The 17,065-nt window shown below is 43.7% G+C and overlaps 1 protein-coding gene across 4 annotated transcripts in view; it reads right to left on the bottom strand.

Moving 5' to 3' along the window:
• ST18 (ST18 C2H2C-type zinc finger transcription factor) overlaps positions 1-17,065 on the bottom strand; it is a 99,896-nt gene that overhangs the window by 43,417 nt on the left and 39,414 nt on the right. For 2 of the 4 annotated variants that reach the window (XM_076005311.1, XM_012790049.3), the window contains 5 exons: positions 11,493-12,284; positions 6,423-6,557; positions 4,748-4,838; positions 3,609-3,713; positions 1,340-1,533 (listed from right to left, as the gene is read on the bottom strand). In XM_076005311.1, the coding sequence (XP_075861426.1) occupies positions 1,340-1,533; positions 3,609-3,713; positions 4,748-4,838; positions 6,423-6,557; positions 11,493-12,284 (1,317 nt within the window). The remainder of the gene's footprint in view (positions 1-1,339; positions 1,534-3,608; positions 3,714-4,747; positions 4,839-6,422; positions 6,558-11,492; positions 12,285-17,065) is intronic. The other 2 variants (XM_012790051.3, XM_012790050.3) reach the window with 2 other exon arrangements.

Raw genomic sequence — 17,065 nt, 5'->3', positions numbered from 1 at the left:
TAAAACAAATTTTAAACATTACCAAATGTTATTTCTGTAATTATAAGAATATGAAAATGTCACTGAATGTTTGTACTTTTTAAAGTAAATATGCATACTTTGTGAGTACACAGAATGCTGTTATTAACTAGCTTCACCTGAATTAAACATACGTGTGTGTGTGTACACTGTGTGTCTGTACAATAAAATTGTTTGTACACACACACACACTGTATGGATAGATACAAATCATTATGTGTGTATGTGTGTTTGTATAAATATTTTTTCCTAAATCTAACAGGTTGTTGGGGATTATTTATATTGGCTTGGATCTATTTTTTGTTTTGTTTTTGGAGTATAATGTGCTTCTCACTGATGGGCAAGTTCCTTTCAAGTTCGTTTATCCATGGAGGGGTTTTGTATGGTCTTCTAGTTCTCTGAAAGAGTTGACCAACATCAGATAATAAAGCAAATATTCTGCATTTATAGGAGCACTTAGGTTAAGTAACCTTGTATAAGATCAAAGGGATTCCATGGATTTGCAGACTGTTGTAAAAAAATCCATGGACTGTGAGGACTCTAAGTGGGGCATAATTTAACTTCTTTCTTTATGGAAGTTAAGTCATTGTAATGCCAAAATAATTTTCTGTATTTGTTTCCAATATTTACTTTCTCACCTTTTAATTAGAATACTTAAGGACTCCAAATAACTTGAAGAAGTGTGTTTAGTAAAAACATCAAGTTTTATATGTTATGCCATCTCTTCTATATGGATGTGTTATCATTAAAGATTATTAATCCATTTTAAATGTTTCTATATTAATTTCTCAATTTATAGGTAAATATCTCCACAGCAACAAATACTTTTTGTAGTAAAATCTTGATTCCCGAATTGTGGGTTTCTTACTTTTCACTTCTTCCTCCAACTTTAGTCTGAATATTTTTGCTGATTTAAGCAATATTTCAAACAGTATTTCAACATTTTATCTACTAGATTCCCACATTTTCAATAGGAATAAAAATTACTGTATTAAAACAACTATCAAACTTTTCAATATATTAATTCAACTTTCAGCTAAATATTTCTTTAGAACTATTGTATTTGGATTCAACGATGGCACCATATTTATAGAAAAATTAATCAATTGACTATTCACTATATTCTTTGTAACTTTAGTATAAAAAACATTGGTCAACTTATTATTGTTTCCCTTATTTTATTTCACTGTACAATATATTTTCTCTCCTGCCAGCTGTAAGTAGCGTGTTCTACATTCGAATACCCCCAACCATACACACATACACACACATACACACAAGATGCATTTTTGGAGAATAAATATTAGAATTCAAAGCTTACATTCAGGAAATGGTGGTGTTTTTCGTACTTGCCCTGTTTGTACAAGGGGGCGTTTACCAAAAACTTGGGCGTCAAAACTGGCATAATCGAATGGTACTTTTCCAAATTTCTCTTGTTCTTTTGACACCGTGGCTCTGGGAGAGGTGATGGCTTGTGATCGGAAATTGAATTCAATTTGCTTCACTAAGTTTGTCCTGGAGAGAGGGGGAAGTAGTTCAAAAGAAATATAATAACACTATTGGCGAGCGTGTCAGTGTCAGGATTTATGGCAAACAGGCACATCACTGCTGCAGGTTCCCACAGAGACACAGCACAATAAAAGGGACAGGGGACAGCAGGACAGAGGAGAGTGCTCTGGGCTGGAGTGAGAGATGGAGAGATGCCCTGGGCTCTGCATGGCCAGGGCGGTGCTGCTGTTCTGTGTCCCAGCACTTCATCAGTAAAATAGGGATGTGCAGTCCTCCATTCATTTTATGCAGATATGGTGAAGACCAATATTTGATGTTTGTTAGTGTTTTGAGTTCTTTAGAGAAAAGTGCCATGTAACTCAAGTAACTATCAGCAAGTACTGGTAAGGTACTGACAAGGTGTGCACATTCTGCTTTTTAAAATTGTTAATCAGATAAGCAGTGAATAGTCACAATTGTGACTAAGGAAACGTTATTGTATTCTGTTCAGAAGAAGCAACGCTGGCCTCCACTCAGTTCTCCACAGCTGGCAGACGCCTGATGCCTGGGAGGGGTGGTGCAGAGGCCAGAGATTTAACTCCTGAATTTTGAGTGTCTTCTAGGCTTTTCAGCATTTTTCTCCCATCTTCAATCTAAAGGCTTTTGGTGATTTAACTAATATTTTAAATAGCATTTCAATATTCTATCTATTGAATTGCCATCATTTCAATATGAATCAAAATTACTGTATTACAATAGCTATCATATTTGCAATATAATTATCCTAATTTAAGCTAAATGTGAATTAAATATTCTTTTAGAATTATTGTATTTGGATTAAATTAGAGCATCATATTTGCATAGCACCAATTCCAGTCAAGGAAAACACAAACAATTACCTGCTATGGCCTAATAGTAAGAGAACATAAACAAATGTACCTTTTAGAATTTAGCAATATTTAAGACATACTTTTTCTTTTTTTTTCTCCACCAAAACATGCTCAACTCGTCAGAATGTTGAAGTTTCAATGATGTTTTTTGGATTGGATAGAAAACTTTTTATCTGCCACATAAAAGTATTTGAGTCACTAGTTGATCATATTATTACAGATATGAATTGATTTATAGGCCTAAAGTTGCATAAATGTTTTAATCTAAAATAATATTGACTTTTTAAGTAATGAGCAAAATGAAGCAATGTTATTTCTATAGTTAATAAATAACTTGCTTAGGGAGAAACTAGAAAATACAGTAATACTAACCAAGAATCCTATTTTAAGATTTTTAATTGCTACTTATTCAGTAATACATGATCTTCACTTGACATATGTTTCTCACTCATGTGATTTGAATGCCAATTTTGACTCTTTTAATTAAATCTATAGAAGCAAAATATTAAGGGAAGCCATATCTTGAAAATATTGAAATGCCTAATAACTGTGTTTACATTTTAGTGACTCAGTAACAACAGTTATCAGATCATCTATCTTAATCCTGAAATCTCTTTTCTTACATGTATGATTTTTGTGGTAGTAAACATATGACTTCACATTAGACATCACCATACATACTTTATTATTTAGGTATAAGATCTTCCAAACTTCTAGACACTGTGAAGAACCTAGAAGCTACTAGGACCATAAGAGGTATTTTATTCACAGCTATAAATCATGGAATGAAGACTTGTTTTAAAGACATTACATATTTATGTGGAACCAAAGGATGAATATATAACACCACATGTTTTGAATGGAGCTGACTTATGATGGCATTTTCTCCATGCAGAAAGGTGGAGTTGGTCATAAAGGGGTGCTCACCTGACTCATGGTTGCTTAGTGACTCAGAGTTTTGAGTAATGTATGTTACTGTATACTTGATTCTTTTACATTCAATCACAGTATGTTACCTTTGCAAGCAGATGAATTTCAAGTTGAACTTCTGGAGGGATGAAGAGTTCATTTAAGCAATAGTGTCGCCCATGCAGGTCTACTGGGGCTAAGAAGGGAGGCCAGGTGAAGTGGCACCTGGGGACCAGAGGCCCTGCTTTAGAGGAGGCTGGCATGAACAGAGCATCAGGAACGTTTGTATCAGGAGGTTCATACCTGTGGGCCTGGTCAGGGCACTGCCCGGTTTGGGGAGAATCAAGCTGATTTTTATCCTGGGACATTGCCAATTTTTCAGCTGCAGCAATTGGACAACCAGAAAGACTGTTTAAAAAAAGAAAAGTGGGAGGATTTGAGTTAAAATGATAATGTGATTTGCTTTGGCATGTGCCTCACAGCATACTTGGCACATGCTAAATGTTAAGTCATATTAATAGTTCACTTAGCATCATTCTCACGCTGAAAGATCCCAAAGGGTTTTGCAAACTACGGTGTCAACACTTGTCCCCCATCTCCATCTCAGAGGTGAAAGGTAAAAACTCATTTTTTACAACAAACATATTATGTAAGGGAGAAATAACTACAGTATTCTGATACTTCTTAATATTTTAAGGATAATGTGCTCATTCCAATCGCAATGTGTCCAACTATAGAAATTAGCACGGTAACTCCACGATTTATCTTAGGACCTTTAGAAAAATGTTAGGGACTGAATTTTATATCTCAGTTGCAATTCAAAATGCAGAATATAAAGTTTTGTTGGCATAACGCTCATAAATCAATAGTACCTCATAACCACATAACCTACTTGTAACATAAAATGCAAACATAGAGTCAGCATTTTATATTTATATAATACATCCATATATAAATGCATATATATGTGCTTTATGTTAGTTGGAATCTAAATGAAATGATGTCTGCCCTCCACCTGGTTTACAGGCAAAACCATCAAAGCCCTTTTGGTACCTTTATAATGTGTATTGGATGGACCCAAGACGACCCATAAGCAACTCTCCTCTGTGGCAAAACAGCAATGTGGGGCTCCAGAGCAAAGGAGAACATGTTCTATTCATATGGCCGTGTGAATATATAACCGCAGCACCTTCTAACGTGACAGTTTTTTCATTGTCATCATTGGCCACTAATATAAACATTTCTATAGAATGGAAATGAGATAATTTTCCTTTTTTCTTGACTGCACACACGTTGAGAATATTTCTTATCTATTTCAAATGGTAACATACTTGAAAGTGATGCAGAGATTTTCATAACACATGGTTAACTCATTGTTTTATTGGTGGAAAGTTTCTCTCACATTTTCTAACGTCAAACGATTAGCATCTCATCAGAATTACCTCCTGTGGGTGTTGCGGTTGCTGTTCACGTGCCCCCTCCCGGTGCAGCCTGGCGTGGGGCACTTGAGCACGTTTTCATGCATGGCAAGAACTGAGCACAAAATATCACATAAAAGGAAAGAATAATTTACCATAAATACATAACACACTAACAAATTTATTTCTCAATTTTGCATCCAAATGACTTTAGTTACATAATCCACCATGCTTCCTCTCCATATATATTCAGATTGAAACAAATGAGCACTTAAGAACTTCAGAAATTAAATCCAGCAAGCTTGTTCAAGTTTTAATTTCTCCAAATTCTATGTTATGTTTACACTAGATTTAAATGAAACAATTCTGCTCATATTTAATATAGACTGAAAAGCTCATAACTTCCCCTTCACATTTCTGTGGTTTTTCCGGGGGGGAACGGATGGAGAATATTATTTGTCAAATAGTTCTATCTTTTCCCCACAGTCTGAAGTTCTGCATATAGTCTGCTTTATTTCCTAAGTGTCATTATTTTGATTATATTTTCCATCCACCCCTCCCAGTGCCATTTGGTTACTGGCGAAAGAGTACGGTTGAGTGGCTAGGCAGAGAATCTGCTTGAGGAACTGCTAACCCGGCAGGACATTATTGAGCTGGTCAGGTTCGGGCACGTGCAGAATCTCACTTTCGAGAAGGACGATGTTGTGTATTCCCCTTTCTGTGATTTGTATGGCCCACGATTAAACAGTAGAGGTAGAGGATGTAATAGATGGATGCTCTACAGCTTAGAAGGAGGCAGCCCTTTCCTTGACCTCCAGTGTCACTGCTCCTGGTGCGGCTTGGGGTGGAGAGATGGCTAGGGCTTGCTCCTGCTCAGGGCCTGCTGCAGGAAGTCCTGAGACAACACCACGGAGCATGTGTTCCCACAGTGCAGGGAGGCCAGGGGGATAATGGTGACTGCCCTGGCATGACTAAAGCGGACTGACCCTGAGCTCAAGGAAGGTGACAAAGGGTGGAGCATTAAGCCTTGTCTTGCTTTTGTACTCTGATGCTGACATCTGGGGACCTGCTGTCCCTGGAGGGACTACCCCTCCCAAGGCTAGTCAATTCCTAGAAAGAGTAAACAGCTTGCCCACAGGCAGACTTTCAAAATGCAAACCAACCAATCTGGAACCCATAACCCAACCACCTCCTTTACTGGGCTCGTACACTCTGGGGCACTACTCCTCCTGCCCTAATCACCCCAGAGCCAGGCACCAGACAATATTGACAGCCCTACACTCTAGAGCCAACCGAAATTATTCAAACTGGCCAGTCTTAAACCTGCTCGCCCCACCTCATCCATTCCTTCACTCAGAAGCCACGGTGAAATCTCTTGCCCACTGTCCCCTCTCCCTCTGCCCCTTGACCATCTCTGTGTGGCCCCCTGGATGTGTGATGTGACCCCTCCTCTTGGGAACTGAGTAAAATGCTGTCTTTTCAATGGCAATTATCTCTTGATCTTTTGGCTTTATTGTACTTCACACTTTCTATTAATACACTATGTTTTAAAACACACGGCTAGGTGGAATTTGCTTTGACACAGACAGAAAACTTTGTTTCCATCCTTAATTCCAAATTGGGAGAGGAAGGGAATGCCACTGTGAGGCTGTGGCCTGAAAGAAGGTGCTCACTTCTTTTAGAAATGGGCAGTACTCACTTTCCAGGGGAACCCGCACTTTGTGGGGGCACCCCGAAAGGCTGCGGTGGTGGGGGTACAGCCCCGTCACGTGTCCTGTGCCGTCGCACCCAGGGATGGGGCACTTGGTCTCCCTCTTTTCAGGTCTTGGTGAATCTACGGAGAAATTAAATTGAGAAATTCAGGTGGTCATTCTTCTTTCCCTCCCATTCAACAGAGTGGCCTTGCAGGGCGACAGTCTCACTTTATTCAGTTTTACTGTCATAAACATTCTTCTCACCGTTGCCTTGAATAAAGCCCTCAACTAAGACCTGTGGAACACAAAACATGTTTTCAATTTTCTTGGTTTTCTAAGCAAAGGCTGACACAGGGCAAGGGAGCGCTAAAATACAGAGATGGTTTTAAGTTGCCACGTCACATACTGTAGTTAAAGCCTCTATGAAAAATCAACCCTATGCCAGAGGATGAACAGGCTCCCAAAAAGAAAAAAAAAAGTGAGAAAGAAGAAAGAATTTATTTAAACTGAAAGCATCTCTTCTTGAAAGAGTCCAGAAAAAGCCAGATTTGAAATTAAAAAACAAAGACACCACCATATCTGAGGGGCCTCCATGGCCTTGGCGGGCAGGGGCAGGGGCAGGGTGGTGCCTCCTGCCGTGCGCCCGCCCGTGCGCCCGCCCGTACACCCGCCCGTACACCCGCCCGAATTCCTGCCCGTACACCCGCCCGTACACCCGCCCGAATTCCTGCCCGTACACCCGCCCGTACACCTGCCCGAACTCCTGCCCGTACACCCGCCCGAACTCCCGCCCGTACACCCGCCCGAACTCCCGCCCGTACACCCGCCCGTACACCTGCCCGAACTCCTGCCCGTACACCCGCCCGTACACCCGCCCGAACTCCTGCCCGTACACCCGCCCGAACTCCCGCCCGTACACCCGCCCGTACACCCGCCCGTACACCCGCCCGAACTCCTGCCCGTACACCCGCCCAAACTCCCGCCCGTACACCCGCCCGAACTCCTGCCCGTACACCCGCCCGAACTCCTGCCCGTACTCCCGCCCGTACACCCGCCCGAACTCCTGCCCGTACACCGGCCCGTACACCCGTCCGTACACCCGCCCGAATTCCTGCCCGTACACCCGCCCGTACAGCAGCCCGAACTCCTGCCCGTACTCCCGCCCGTACACCGCCCGTACACCCGCCCGTACACCTGCCCCTGTGGGGCCACGGGTCGGGCAGGCATGATGTGCCTTGCACATCGGATCAAAAGTGCTGCCCAGACCCCAGATGGCAAAATCCCCACGGGAGCCACTTGGGGCCAACGCCCTGAGTAGAGGCTTGCCCAGAACGCAGCTCCCGAAGACTGAGGCCGATGGAAGAGGCTTGGGGAGGAACAGCTCTTCCCGGAGACCCGCAGAGAAGGGACGTGCCGAGAGCGGAAGCTGCCGCCCCAGGGCCCAGAGGAGGACATGGGTACCAGCGCCGGGAGGGGCTCCCAGGTGCAGCCAGGCACAGACCGGACACGCCCTAACACCTTTGGGGGTGGGGGCTGGGGACAAGCTTGGGGCCAATCCTCCGGCACACACAGCGCGAGAGTTGCGGGGTTTCCTGAACGAGGATGACCCGTGGCTCTCACGAGTGCCAGCGCAGCGGCCTGTCTGGAGACGCGCACGTTCGTGATTGGGGTGGGAGGTAAACTCAAGGCGGACCTGCATTCCTGCAGCCCAACCCGCCCCCACTGCCCCAGCTCGCAGACGACGCGGGGAAGGGAGCGCGACCCCGCGGCCTCGGGCGGGCGAAAGCCCGGGGCGCGGAGAGGGCGCGGGGCGCGGAGAGGGCGCGGGGCGCGGAGGCTCAGAGGGCGAAGCATCAGGGATGATGAGCACGCTTGATGCTAAGAGCGCCGGTAAACACTCGGTGTGACACTGCCCTAGAAGCTGGGGGCGATGGAGTAGGAGAAGGGCCCTGTGCCGCGCGAGGGTGTGGCCCCCATAGGCCCCTGCTGGACCGCAGAGAGAACAGGCCACTGCCGCGGTGCCACAGACCACTCCAGGGCGGTATGTCGGGAGAGCAAACGTGCCCTGTGACACCGGGTCATCCCTGTTGCTGGATTATAACGGTCCTGGGCAAATGGGGCGCACTGGGCCGCGTGCAATGCCCCCTGCGGCCGGTCTCGCAGGGAGGGGAGGGCCGGGGCTGGGGCGAGCAGGCAGACATGTCAAGGAGAGGCGAATCTAAACGCCGTGATGTGGAGACTGTTCTCTTTGTGTTTTGTAAGAGGCAAAGATGCATCTGAAGTTTTGTGATGTTCTATGATTTTGCAGATACATGTTCTATTTAATCCCCAAAGAGTGCCAAGTTTCAAGTGGATGTGGCCCTGTGGAACCTGCAGACCCCTAGTCAAAATCCTTGAAGTCTGATCAACAGGAAGCGGGGAGGGCTGGCGCCCTTCTGGAATAAGGTAGAAAAAGGAAGAGCAACAATGTGTATTTGATGCCCTTCCTCTCTTGGCTCTTGTCCAGGTGAGGCCACATTTCTAAACCATGTTGAAAGGGTTGGCATGGTACGTTCGGCTCCTGCCACACTGCGTGTCTGCAGGAAGCCAGAGAGGGTGTTGGAGATAAGGCAGGGCTGGCACCTGCCCAGGTGGGGCCCGACAGTCCACCCTGCACCTTTGTCTGCTCGCCTCTCCTCTGCTGGGCGAAACACAGATGCGGACATAATGCCCTGGAGCGCAGAACCTGTGTGCATGATAAGGAGCCAGAAGCTGGGGGTGACTCTCAAGCCTGGCTCTTCTTCTTCTATTTTCTTTGCACAGCGTTGCATAATGAGGGTGACCTTATACTCTGGTGATGTTACATCCTTGCTTTCCTGGGACTGTCCTCATTCATTCCTGATACTCTTGTACGATTGTTCATATTGTTCCCACTTTCTCTACTGTGGGCTGGGCAGTAAATTACATGGCAACTCCACTTACACTGCGACCTACAGTCTCACTAAATGCTTAGTAGTAACCGTGTTAGCAAATTTATTTTATAATTGCTGACTCATCAGAAGACCTGGGTAAATCCATACTTTAAAAGCCTAGCGTTCTCTCCGTAATGGCAAAATTGCATGGGCGAGGTGTGTGGGAAGCGAGGATGTTATTTTGGAGAATATGGCTATCAGCTGGGATGGGTATTGACTTAAGAGCATGGCGTTCATGTCAGAGGAAAAAATCTCCCTCTTGTGCCACCTTCCTTGCCTGTCTCACACTCATCTGGTCTCGATCTCCTCGCAAAGATTGTTAACACCCCAGAGCGGGAACATGCCCTGTGCAGTAGGATATGCTACTGACTCATCCAGCCCTCGTAGTAACTCTGTACATCTCTAACTGGCCAACTTTTACAAATACAGATTCTATTGCCTTCTTAATTTTTGAAAACAAAAAAGTTTTAAAAGTTCTATAACCAAAGGATTGTCAAGTAGTTTAAACTATGACTCAAGTAATTAAAAGTTTCTACAAATATTGGATTTAATTGGCTGTAAGATATCATCAATTGTAAAAGGAAACCTCATTTTATATGCTATTAAGAAATAAAGAATGACTAGTACTCAAACTAGGGCACACCCTTCTGATTTAAGAGATGTTAAAATGGGTAAACTATATCTCTTAGAATCAATAAAATACAGTATATTAGAAATTGTGGATTTGGGGAATTTGAAGTACATTTTATCTTTCTTTCTGATTTTGTAGTTCTTTTAAAAAAAGGTTAATTCAACAAGTTGCATATTAGTGAGAGTGCACACAGCTAAGCACAGTGTCCTGTCCCAAACCACACACTAGTCCTTAATATTCTGTCCCCTCCCTGCCCCTTGCAGGATGTTTGTGTAGCTTTGCTATCTTGCTCCTCACATTATTTTATCCTTTTTTGTTTTCTCGGCTCCGAGCTGAGACTACAGGTGAGTGCTAAAATGGATTTAAAATGACAAAATACACAATTTGTTTCTGGATAAATCTCAGCAATCAGAACTACTAACCCATACTAACATGTTATTTTTATAAGCCCTTGGGGTCCACTGCTTGGTTTTCTCTAAGATATTCCTCCCCTGCTGCTGTGGCTTTTAGGCTTTAGAGCAGGGGCCCTCAAACTTTGTAAACAGGGGGCCAGTTCACTGTCCCTCAGACCGTTGGAGGGCTGGACTATAGTTTTTAAAAAACTATGAACAAATTCCTGTGCACACTGCACATATCTTATTTTGAAGTAAAAAAAACAAACCAGCATAAACACCGCATGTGGCCCTCAGGCTGTAGTTTGAGGACACCTGCTTTAGAGTGACCAAGAACCACCTGAGAACTGGATATCCCCATCTTGAGCAAGCAGCCTGGCACCGAGGACTGCGGCGGAGGCACTCCACAGAACCGCTGGCATCGTCGCCCTCTGGTGCAAGACTCTGGGGAGAGAGTGGAGGGGTACCTATGGGGGCAGGGACACAATTGTCCTAAAGTCTGAGGAATAATTTTAAGTTCTCCTCAAAACACATTTACTCTCTCATTCAAGTTTGACCCAGATAGGACCCTGAGGTAGCGAGGTGGCAAACGTCCAGGCTTCTAAATGCATTAGTGTTATTTTATCCCAGCAAAAATCAGAGCGTCCTGCCTGGCTGCAGGTGACCTGACATCATTTTGAAGCTCAAAATGATTAGATGACCCTAGAGTGAGGGTGGGAAAGAAAAAAGTTTCTGGAATTGATCCAGAATTGATCTAATAAAATGATTTGAGATCCAACAAGTCCTAATGTACTTCTAGCAGTGTCCAATAAAGTACTTTTTAAAGGTATGCTGAATATTTAAAAAGTAGTGAAATTAGAAATAGATGCAACAAAACTTCTTTTTTGCTTGTGAAAACGCTGCAAAACTGATGGAGCTTTATCTGAGAATAATCTATAGCATGAGGGGGAAAGGAAATTGTTTATTTTATAGTTATAAGTTGGTTTTTAAATTGCATTAAGTTGTCAAAAAGCTATCTGGAAGAAATAATCAAATCTAACTTTTTTTCCAAACCCTAAAGCAATCTTATTCCTAAAATAAATGCAAAAAAATATGTCTTACGTTTGTTGTTGAAGATCTGTCTTCCACCCGTGTCGATGACTTTGGTTTGCCTCCTTTCCCCCGCGAGGTGCTCCAGCAGAAACCTGTCCAGCTCTTTGTAGGTGTTGTGGAAAACGCAGCCTCGCTCAGCCTGCAGGGCAATTGCCTGCTCCAGCAAACTTAGGTTCCCCTTCGCTTTCTCCAGGTCACTGGACTCTTCCGTCACTGCTGCCAGGCTCTTGCCATCTTCTTCCTCAATCTCAGGGAATGAAGATTGGGCTTTGCCATCCAAGGCTTCCACCTGAGCATTCTGTGGGTCTCTCCTTTCCGTTTCAGAATCACACCTGTTCTCACAAGGGATAAATTTGTCACCTTCGGTTTTTATTTCAGGAACTTCCAATAGGTCTTTTTGATTATCCACTAAAACGTACTTTGCGACTCCAGGTGGCTTGGTTTCTTCTGAGAAGTTGGAGCCACTGTCCCAGCCATTCTCCGCACCTTCAGAGTTACTGTCGTTGTCATCAGAGGAGCAGAGCCGCGGCTGGGAATCATCGATTTTGTCTCTTCCTTCATCGGAATGAATCATAAAGCACTCATCTGCTTCATCACTCTCTGCTTTTAAAGACTGGATGCCACTGTCATTTAAGTTGTCACTTAGAGTCTGAACAGAAACATTTTTTTCAAATTTCTCCAAGTGCATTAAAGATTTGACCACGAGCTCTTGATAACAAGTGTATCTGTCTTCATTCTTATGGGAGTTTTCTTGTGCAGCTGAGTGAAGGTTTTCATCTATAGGTTTTATCATTATTTCTTCTATGAAAAAAGAAAACCAATATTTGAAAAACAAGAACAAAAATATTTTAAGAAAATTGCACCAAGTTATATATATGAATGTATATATATTTCATATGTATAATATGTGGTCTCTGCCAATTTTATAAACATTAGTAAGAAAAATAGATATCTTCTTAAAATAAAACATAACTTAGATCTTAATATTTTGATATTTTCCTTTAAAGAAATGAGCTATCATAATTTTCAACATATTAAGAGCTAAGTGCTTCTAGGGTACTGACCAACACAAGGAGTAGATACTTCACAATAATAATAGAGTGCTGAATACAAAATTATTGTTACTGTACTCTATATTCCCAAATCTTGGCCAAATAGAAGAAAATTGGGTATTCGTAACACTATACATTGTAAGGAAAATATTCATCAGATTCTCTATTGGGGTGGCAATGCTTATTCACAGCTTATTTGCTTTATGTTCTTTACTCTCTATACCTTCTTTTTGTACTTTCAGACTTTATGGAATGTTAGTTAAAATACAAAATACATCTACTCAGAGATGATAACTAAAAGAATTCTGAGGCATTCAGGACTTCCTGTTGAGTTTTTTAATTGTTGCACTAAAATTCCATATTTTGAGGAAAACACAAATGGGAAAATTAGCATGTTCAAGTACTATCTTGAATAGTATCACATTTTTTGTCTGTTAATTTGCACGCATTTGTGTAGAAAGGAAATGAGAGGAGGCGGGATGGTTGGGGGATGCCACACGTTAGCTAGTTGTTCTCAGGACAAAGCCATCTTGGGTCTTGACTGTCACAGTACCCGGTGACCCAGAGGAGGTCACGTGCCTGTTTGTCCAGGACAGCCCATGGGGTAGCTACTGTCCCAGGTAGCTTTTGTTTTCAGTGTCACTCCCTTCGTGCTGGTAATGGCCCAGCTGGGGTGACAGATTATACAGTCAGCCTCCCCAGGCCTGTTCCGGGGCAAACACACCAAGTGAGGGCGTGGGTTTGCTGGCGACACCAGCCAAGGCCCAGGTACGTGGGGTGGTGCCCAGCACACGCCAGGCTGCGAAGTGTGCCAGCCACCCAGCGACGGTCCTCTGACATCCAAAAAAAAAAAAGAAGAAGAAGAAGAAGGGCCATTTCTGTGTCTCAAAGGCAGAGTAGGGGGATGGGAAGCACAAAATAATAAGCCCCCTTAAAGCCTGTTAAAGACACCAAGTGAGGAGCATTCTGTGTTAATGAGCATCTTCGGAGGGAAGAAAGGCAAGCCATCGGTGTGAGGGCTGAGGGACAGGGCGTCTGTGCGGAAGACAATGTGCCTTTTTTGGTCTCATTTAATTTTTTATAAACATTGTCTCTGACAAGGACACTCAAAAATACATCTCCATCATCTTCCTTTCTGGTAATTATCTCCCTAAATCAACACTGGACTGCCAGGATCAAGTAAATATTGCCATAGTAACTAAAAGCATTTTTGGATGAAGGGAAGAATTTAGTCACAACACTAGCCTCTGTAAATAATGCTGATTATAGGGTGCAGTCTTTTGTTGGGATCTATTCAACATAAACTGAAAAATTTAACATTTTAGTTCCTAGAAAAGAGGCTGGATAAACAAGCACATAATATTTGATAGGATGGCCTATCCTCTCTTGAATTCATAGCAGAGGAACTCCAGGTTTAAATAATATATTAAACATAGTCTAAAATGCAAATGAAGTTTTTCTCAATATCACGGTTGGCTATTAAGAGAAAGTGTAAAGGGTTATGATAATTTTAAAGTATTATGAACTACAGAAAACAAATAAAAAGCATTTTCAGTGAATATGCTCAATTCATTGAACTATTCTCTCACTCCACTTAACTACCCACATGTGTACGATAATGATTTATAGACATTATACCTAATTATGCATATTTGGGCTGTGTTAGAGTGCTAACAAAAGCTCTAGAAAGCAACAATTACCTCTGTTGCTTAGCTACATAGTTTAAAATATTCCTATTAAGTGCAGATCACCAGAGAGGCGGGAGTGACAAAAATGCACATGTGCACGACAATGCATTTCACTGTGCCGCTGCCAACTGCTAGCATTTTGGGTCATTTCCAGTTTACATAATTGTTTGGTTCAACTGTTTGTTATATGCTAAAAGAAAATATTTATTAATTATTCTTCAGAAAAAGAGGAGCCCTGCCGCCAGAGGTGCCGCCGTGCATCACGCGCTCTGGTTTCTAGGGAAGGTTCTGCAAACCTGCAAACCAGCTTTCCACGTTCTCGCCCTCCCTGGCTTCCCTGCAGCCAAAAGGAGAGAGTTGTGTTAGCTTTAGACCTGACAGGTCCGTGCCGAGGAGCTTGTCCTCCCGGCTTTGTGCTGGGCTGCCCCTGCTTTCTGAGGCTGCTGTGCTGTTACTTTCCCAGAGGCCTGCTGAGGTACTTTGTGCCTCTCTCACTGCGAAAACTAAAGGAGAGCTGCCTTTGAGTCGGGTGCAGCTGGGCTCGAGTTCTGCCCCTGGCCCTGCTCTGTGCGCTCTCAGACGGGTCGCTTCGGCCGTCTCAGCCTGGCGTCTCCGCCCGCACCTTGAGGAGGACAGTATCGCCCTGGGTGGGCGCCGGGTTCCGCAGGCGCACCAAGCAGTGTTCAGTAAACGGTGGCTCCCTTCCCTCTGCCCAGACGCCACTTTGGAAGACAGTAGTGGCAGGGGATAACTTGGACCCTTGGCACCAATGAGGTGGCCTGTTTTTCATTTAGAATAATTAGTAAAATTCACCCCTAAGGAAGGGCAGTGGCCACAGAGTTAAGAAGGCTCAGCTCGGTTCACGGCCTGCTCCTCGGCACGCATGGCACTGCGCACCTGCTGCCGGGAAGCCCGGAGCCAGCGCACGGTGCGCAGTGTGCGGCAGACGCTCCAGGGCGCTGAGGTCTGGAGACTGGGGTCGTGCTGCTGGCCTGGCCCTGCCCTGCCCGCGTCTGACCTTGGACAGGCCCATGGCTCCTGAGTCTAGGTCCTCATCTTCAAAACGAGGATGACCCAATAGCCCAATGACTGGATGATCCAACAGTGTTTTCTAGGGCGACTGATATATTCCTGGCATGTTCTGTTCTTTATTTCATGTAATCTTCACAACGACTGCAAGAAAGGCACTTGCTACTCCATTTTACAGAAGGGAAATTACAGGTCTAGCGAGCTAAGGGCTTGCACAAGACCACTCGACCACACGGCTGGCCAGTGGAGCGCTGACACCCAGCCCCAGAGCCGCACGCGTGCCCTCCTGGCGCCGGGCTACCCAGATCTGACAGCCACAGATGCCTTGTCACGCTGCATATTCACACATCACAACAACCCTTAGGAGAAACTGCTAAGAATGCTATTAGCCTATTACTTTCCGGGGTTTGGATATTTTCAAGAGTGGCTTTACATGAAGATGCTAGACTGCAACTGTCAGCTAACTTTCTATGAGAAAAACAAAGATCTCAAATTATAAATATAACAATATGTAAAAACAAATAAGCAACACAACAAAACTAACAAATAACTCGACCTTAACTTTCTTACTGCTACAATGATAATAGGTCAGAAAATTCCTAGGGGCATTTTCCTGGCCCGAGATAGACTGTTAGCCAGCACGCAGACCTTTCTCCACCCTGAGTGCATTTCAAAGTGTGGAGGAGGGAGGAGGAGCTGCAGCCACAATGTTTTCCTTGTATATGGAGGAAAAAAATGCCTTTGCCTGATACAATCCAATTTGCTTCTTTACTTTAAACCAAGGTCTCTAAGTTGTCTGGTAATCCCATAAGTATATGCTAATAAATTCTTGCATATACGTCTGCTGTTCTGCATCAAAACAACTTTAAAAATCCCCTGAAAATCACAACACGTTTTGAGTTTGAGTCTTCAGTATCACTGGATTTGACTATAATTGGATTGCAGCTCTGTTTCTGTAACTAGCTAGGTTACTTTTATAGGTAAATTAGCTTTCTAGGCTTCTTTGGATATGCAAATTTTACTGGGAATAAAAACCCTAGATAAATGAATTCATCTTTCAAAGTCCTGGAATTGGAGTGGCTTATGCTTTATTTGCTATTTGTCAAGAGATAATATGTGTTAAAAGTATCATCCCAGCCGCTAGAACTTCTATCGCTGTGACAGATTTCCCCAAATCACGAGCGTGTGTTTATGTTGCGGGGACTCCATACCCTGGCTTGGTTAATCTCACTTCCAGGTGACTCTCATTTTCCTGTCTGTGCTGGGAAAGCTAGCGTTTGTCTTTCCTCCTGGTAGTACTTTGCCAGCTCATCTTCCCAGTGAAGAAGGTATATCTGCATGGTTTTGTCCATGTTCTCTTCTATCCCCCTTCATGCCCATCTGCATATCTTTGAAAGACAGCTGGTTGTTGAGGGTATGGGTGTAGTTTGTGGCATAAAACAGAATAAAAACTTCACAGGACTCAAGCTCATGACCTCAGCCTTCATGAGCACTGTACCAACTGAACTTCCCAACTGATGATATTGTTGGGCACGCAGCCCAAGGGGAAAGACTTGGGGCACCTGGAGGAAATGAGCGGCTAGATGAAATACTCCATGCTGGGCTTGGCACTAACTCAGGTCTTTTTCCTCTGGGGGGGGTAGAGATGGAAGGTAACTTGCTCAGAGGACTGAAAGCAACTTAGAATTTTTGCTTTTTTGACCAGTGTTAGGATCGGCCATTTCAGGAAATTGTGACTTCATGATGTGACACTGTAGGAACTTTGCCCAGTTTGCATTCTGAAGTTGGTTGGAGCAAGGGGACAATTGAATTA

The sequence above is a fragment of the Microcebus murinus genome, chromosome 7 (genome assembly GCF_040939455.1).
Source record: "Microcebus murinus isolate Inina chromosome 7, M.murinus_Inina_mat1.0, whole genome shotgun sequence".
Lineage (NCBI taxonomy): Eukaryota > Metazoa > Chordata > Mammalia > Primates > Cheirogaleidae > Microcebus > Microcebus murinus.
The sequence above is the reverse complement of the archived record's forward strand: the minus strand, read 5'-3'. Positions and strand labels throughout refer to the sequence as shown.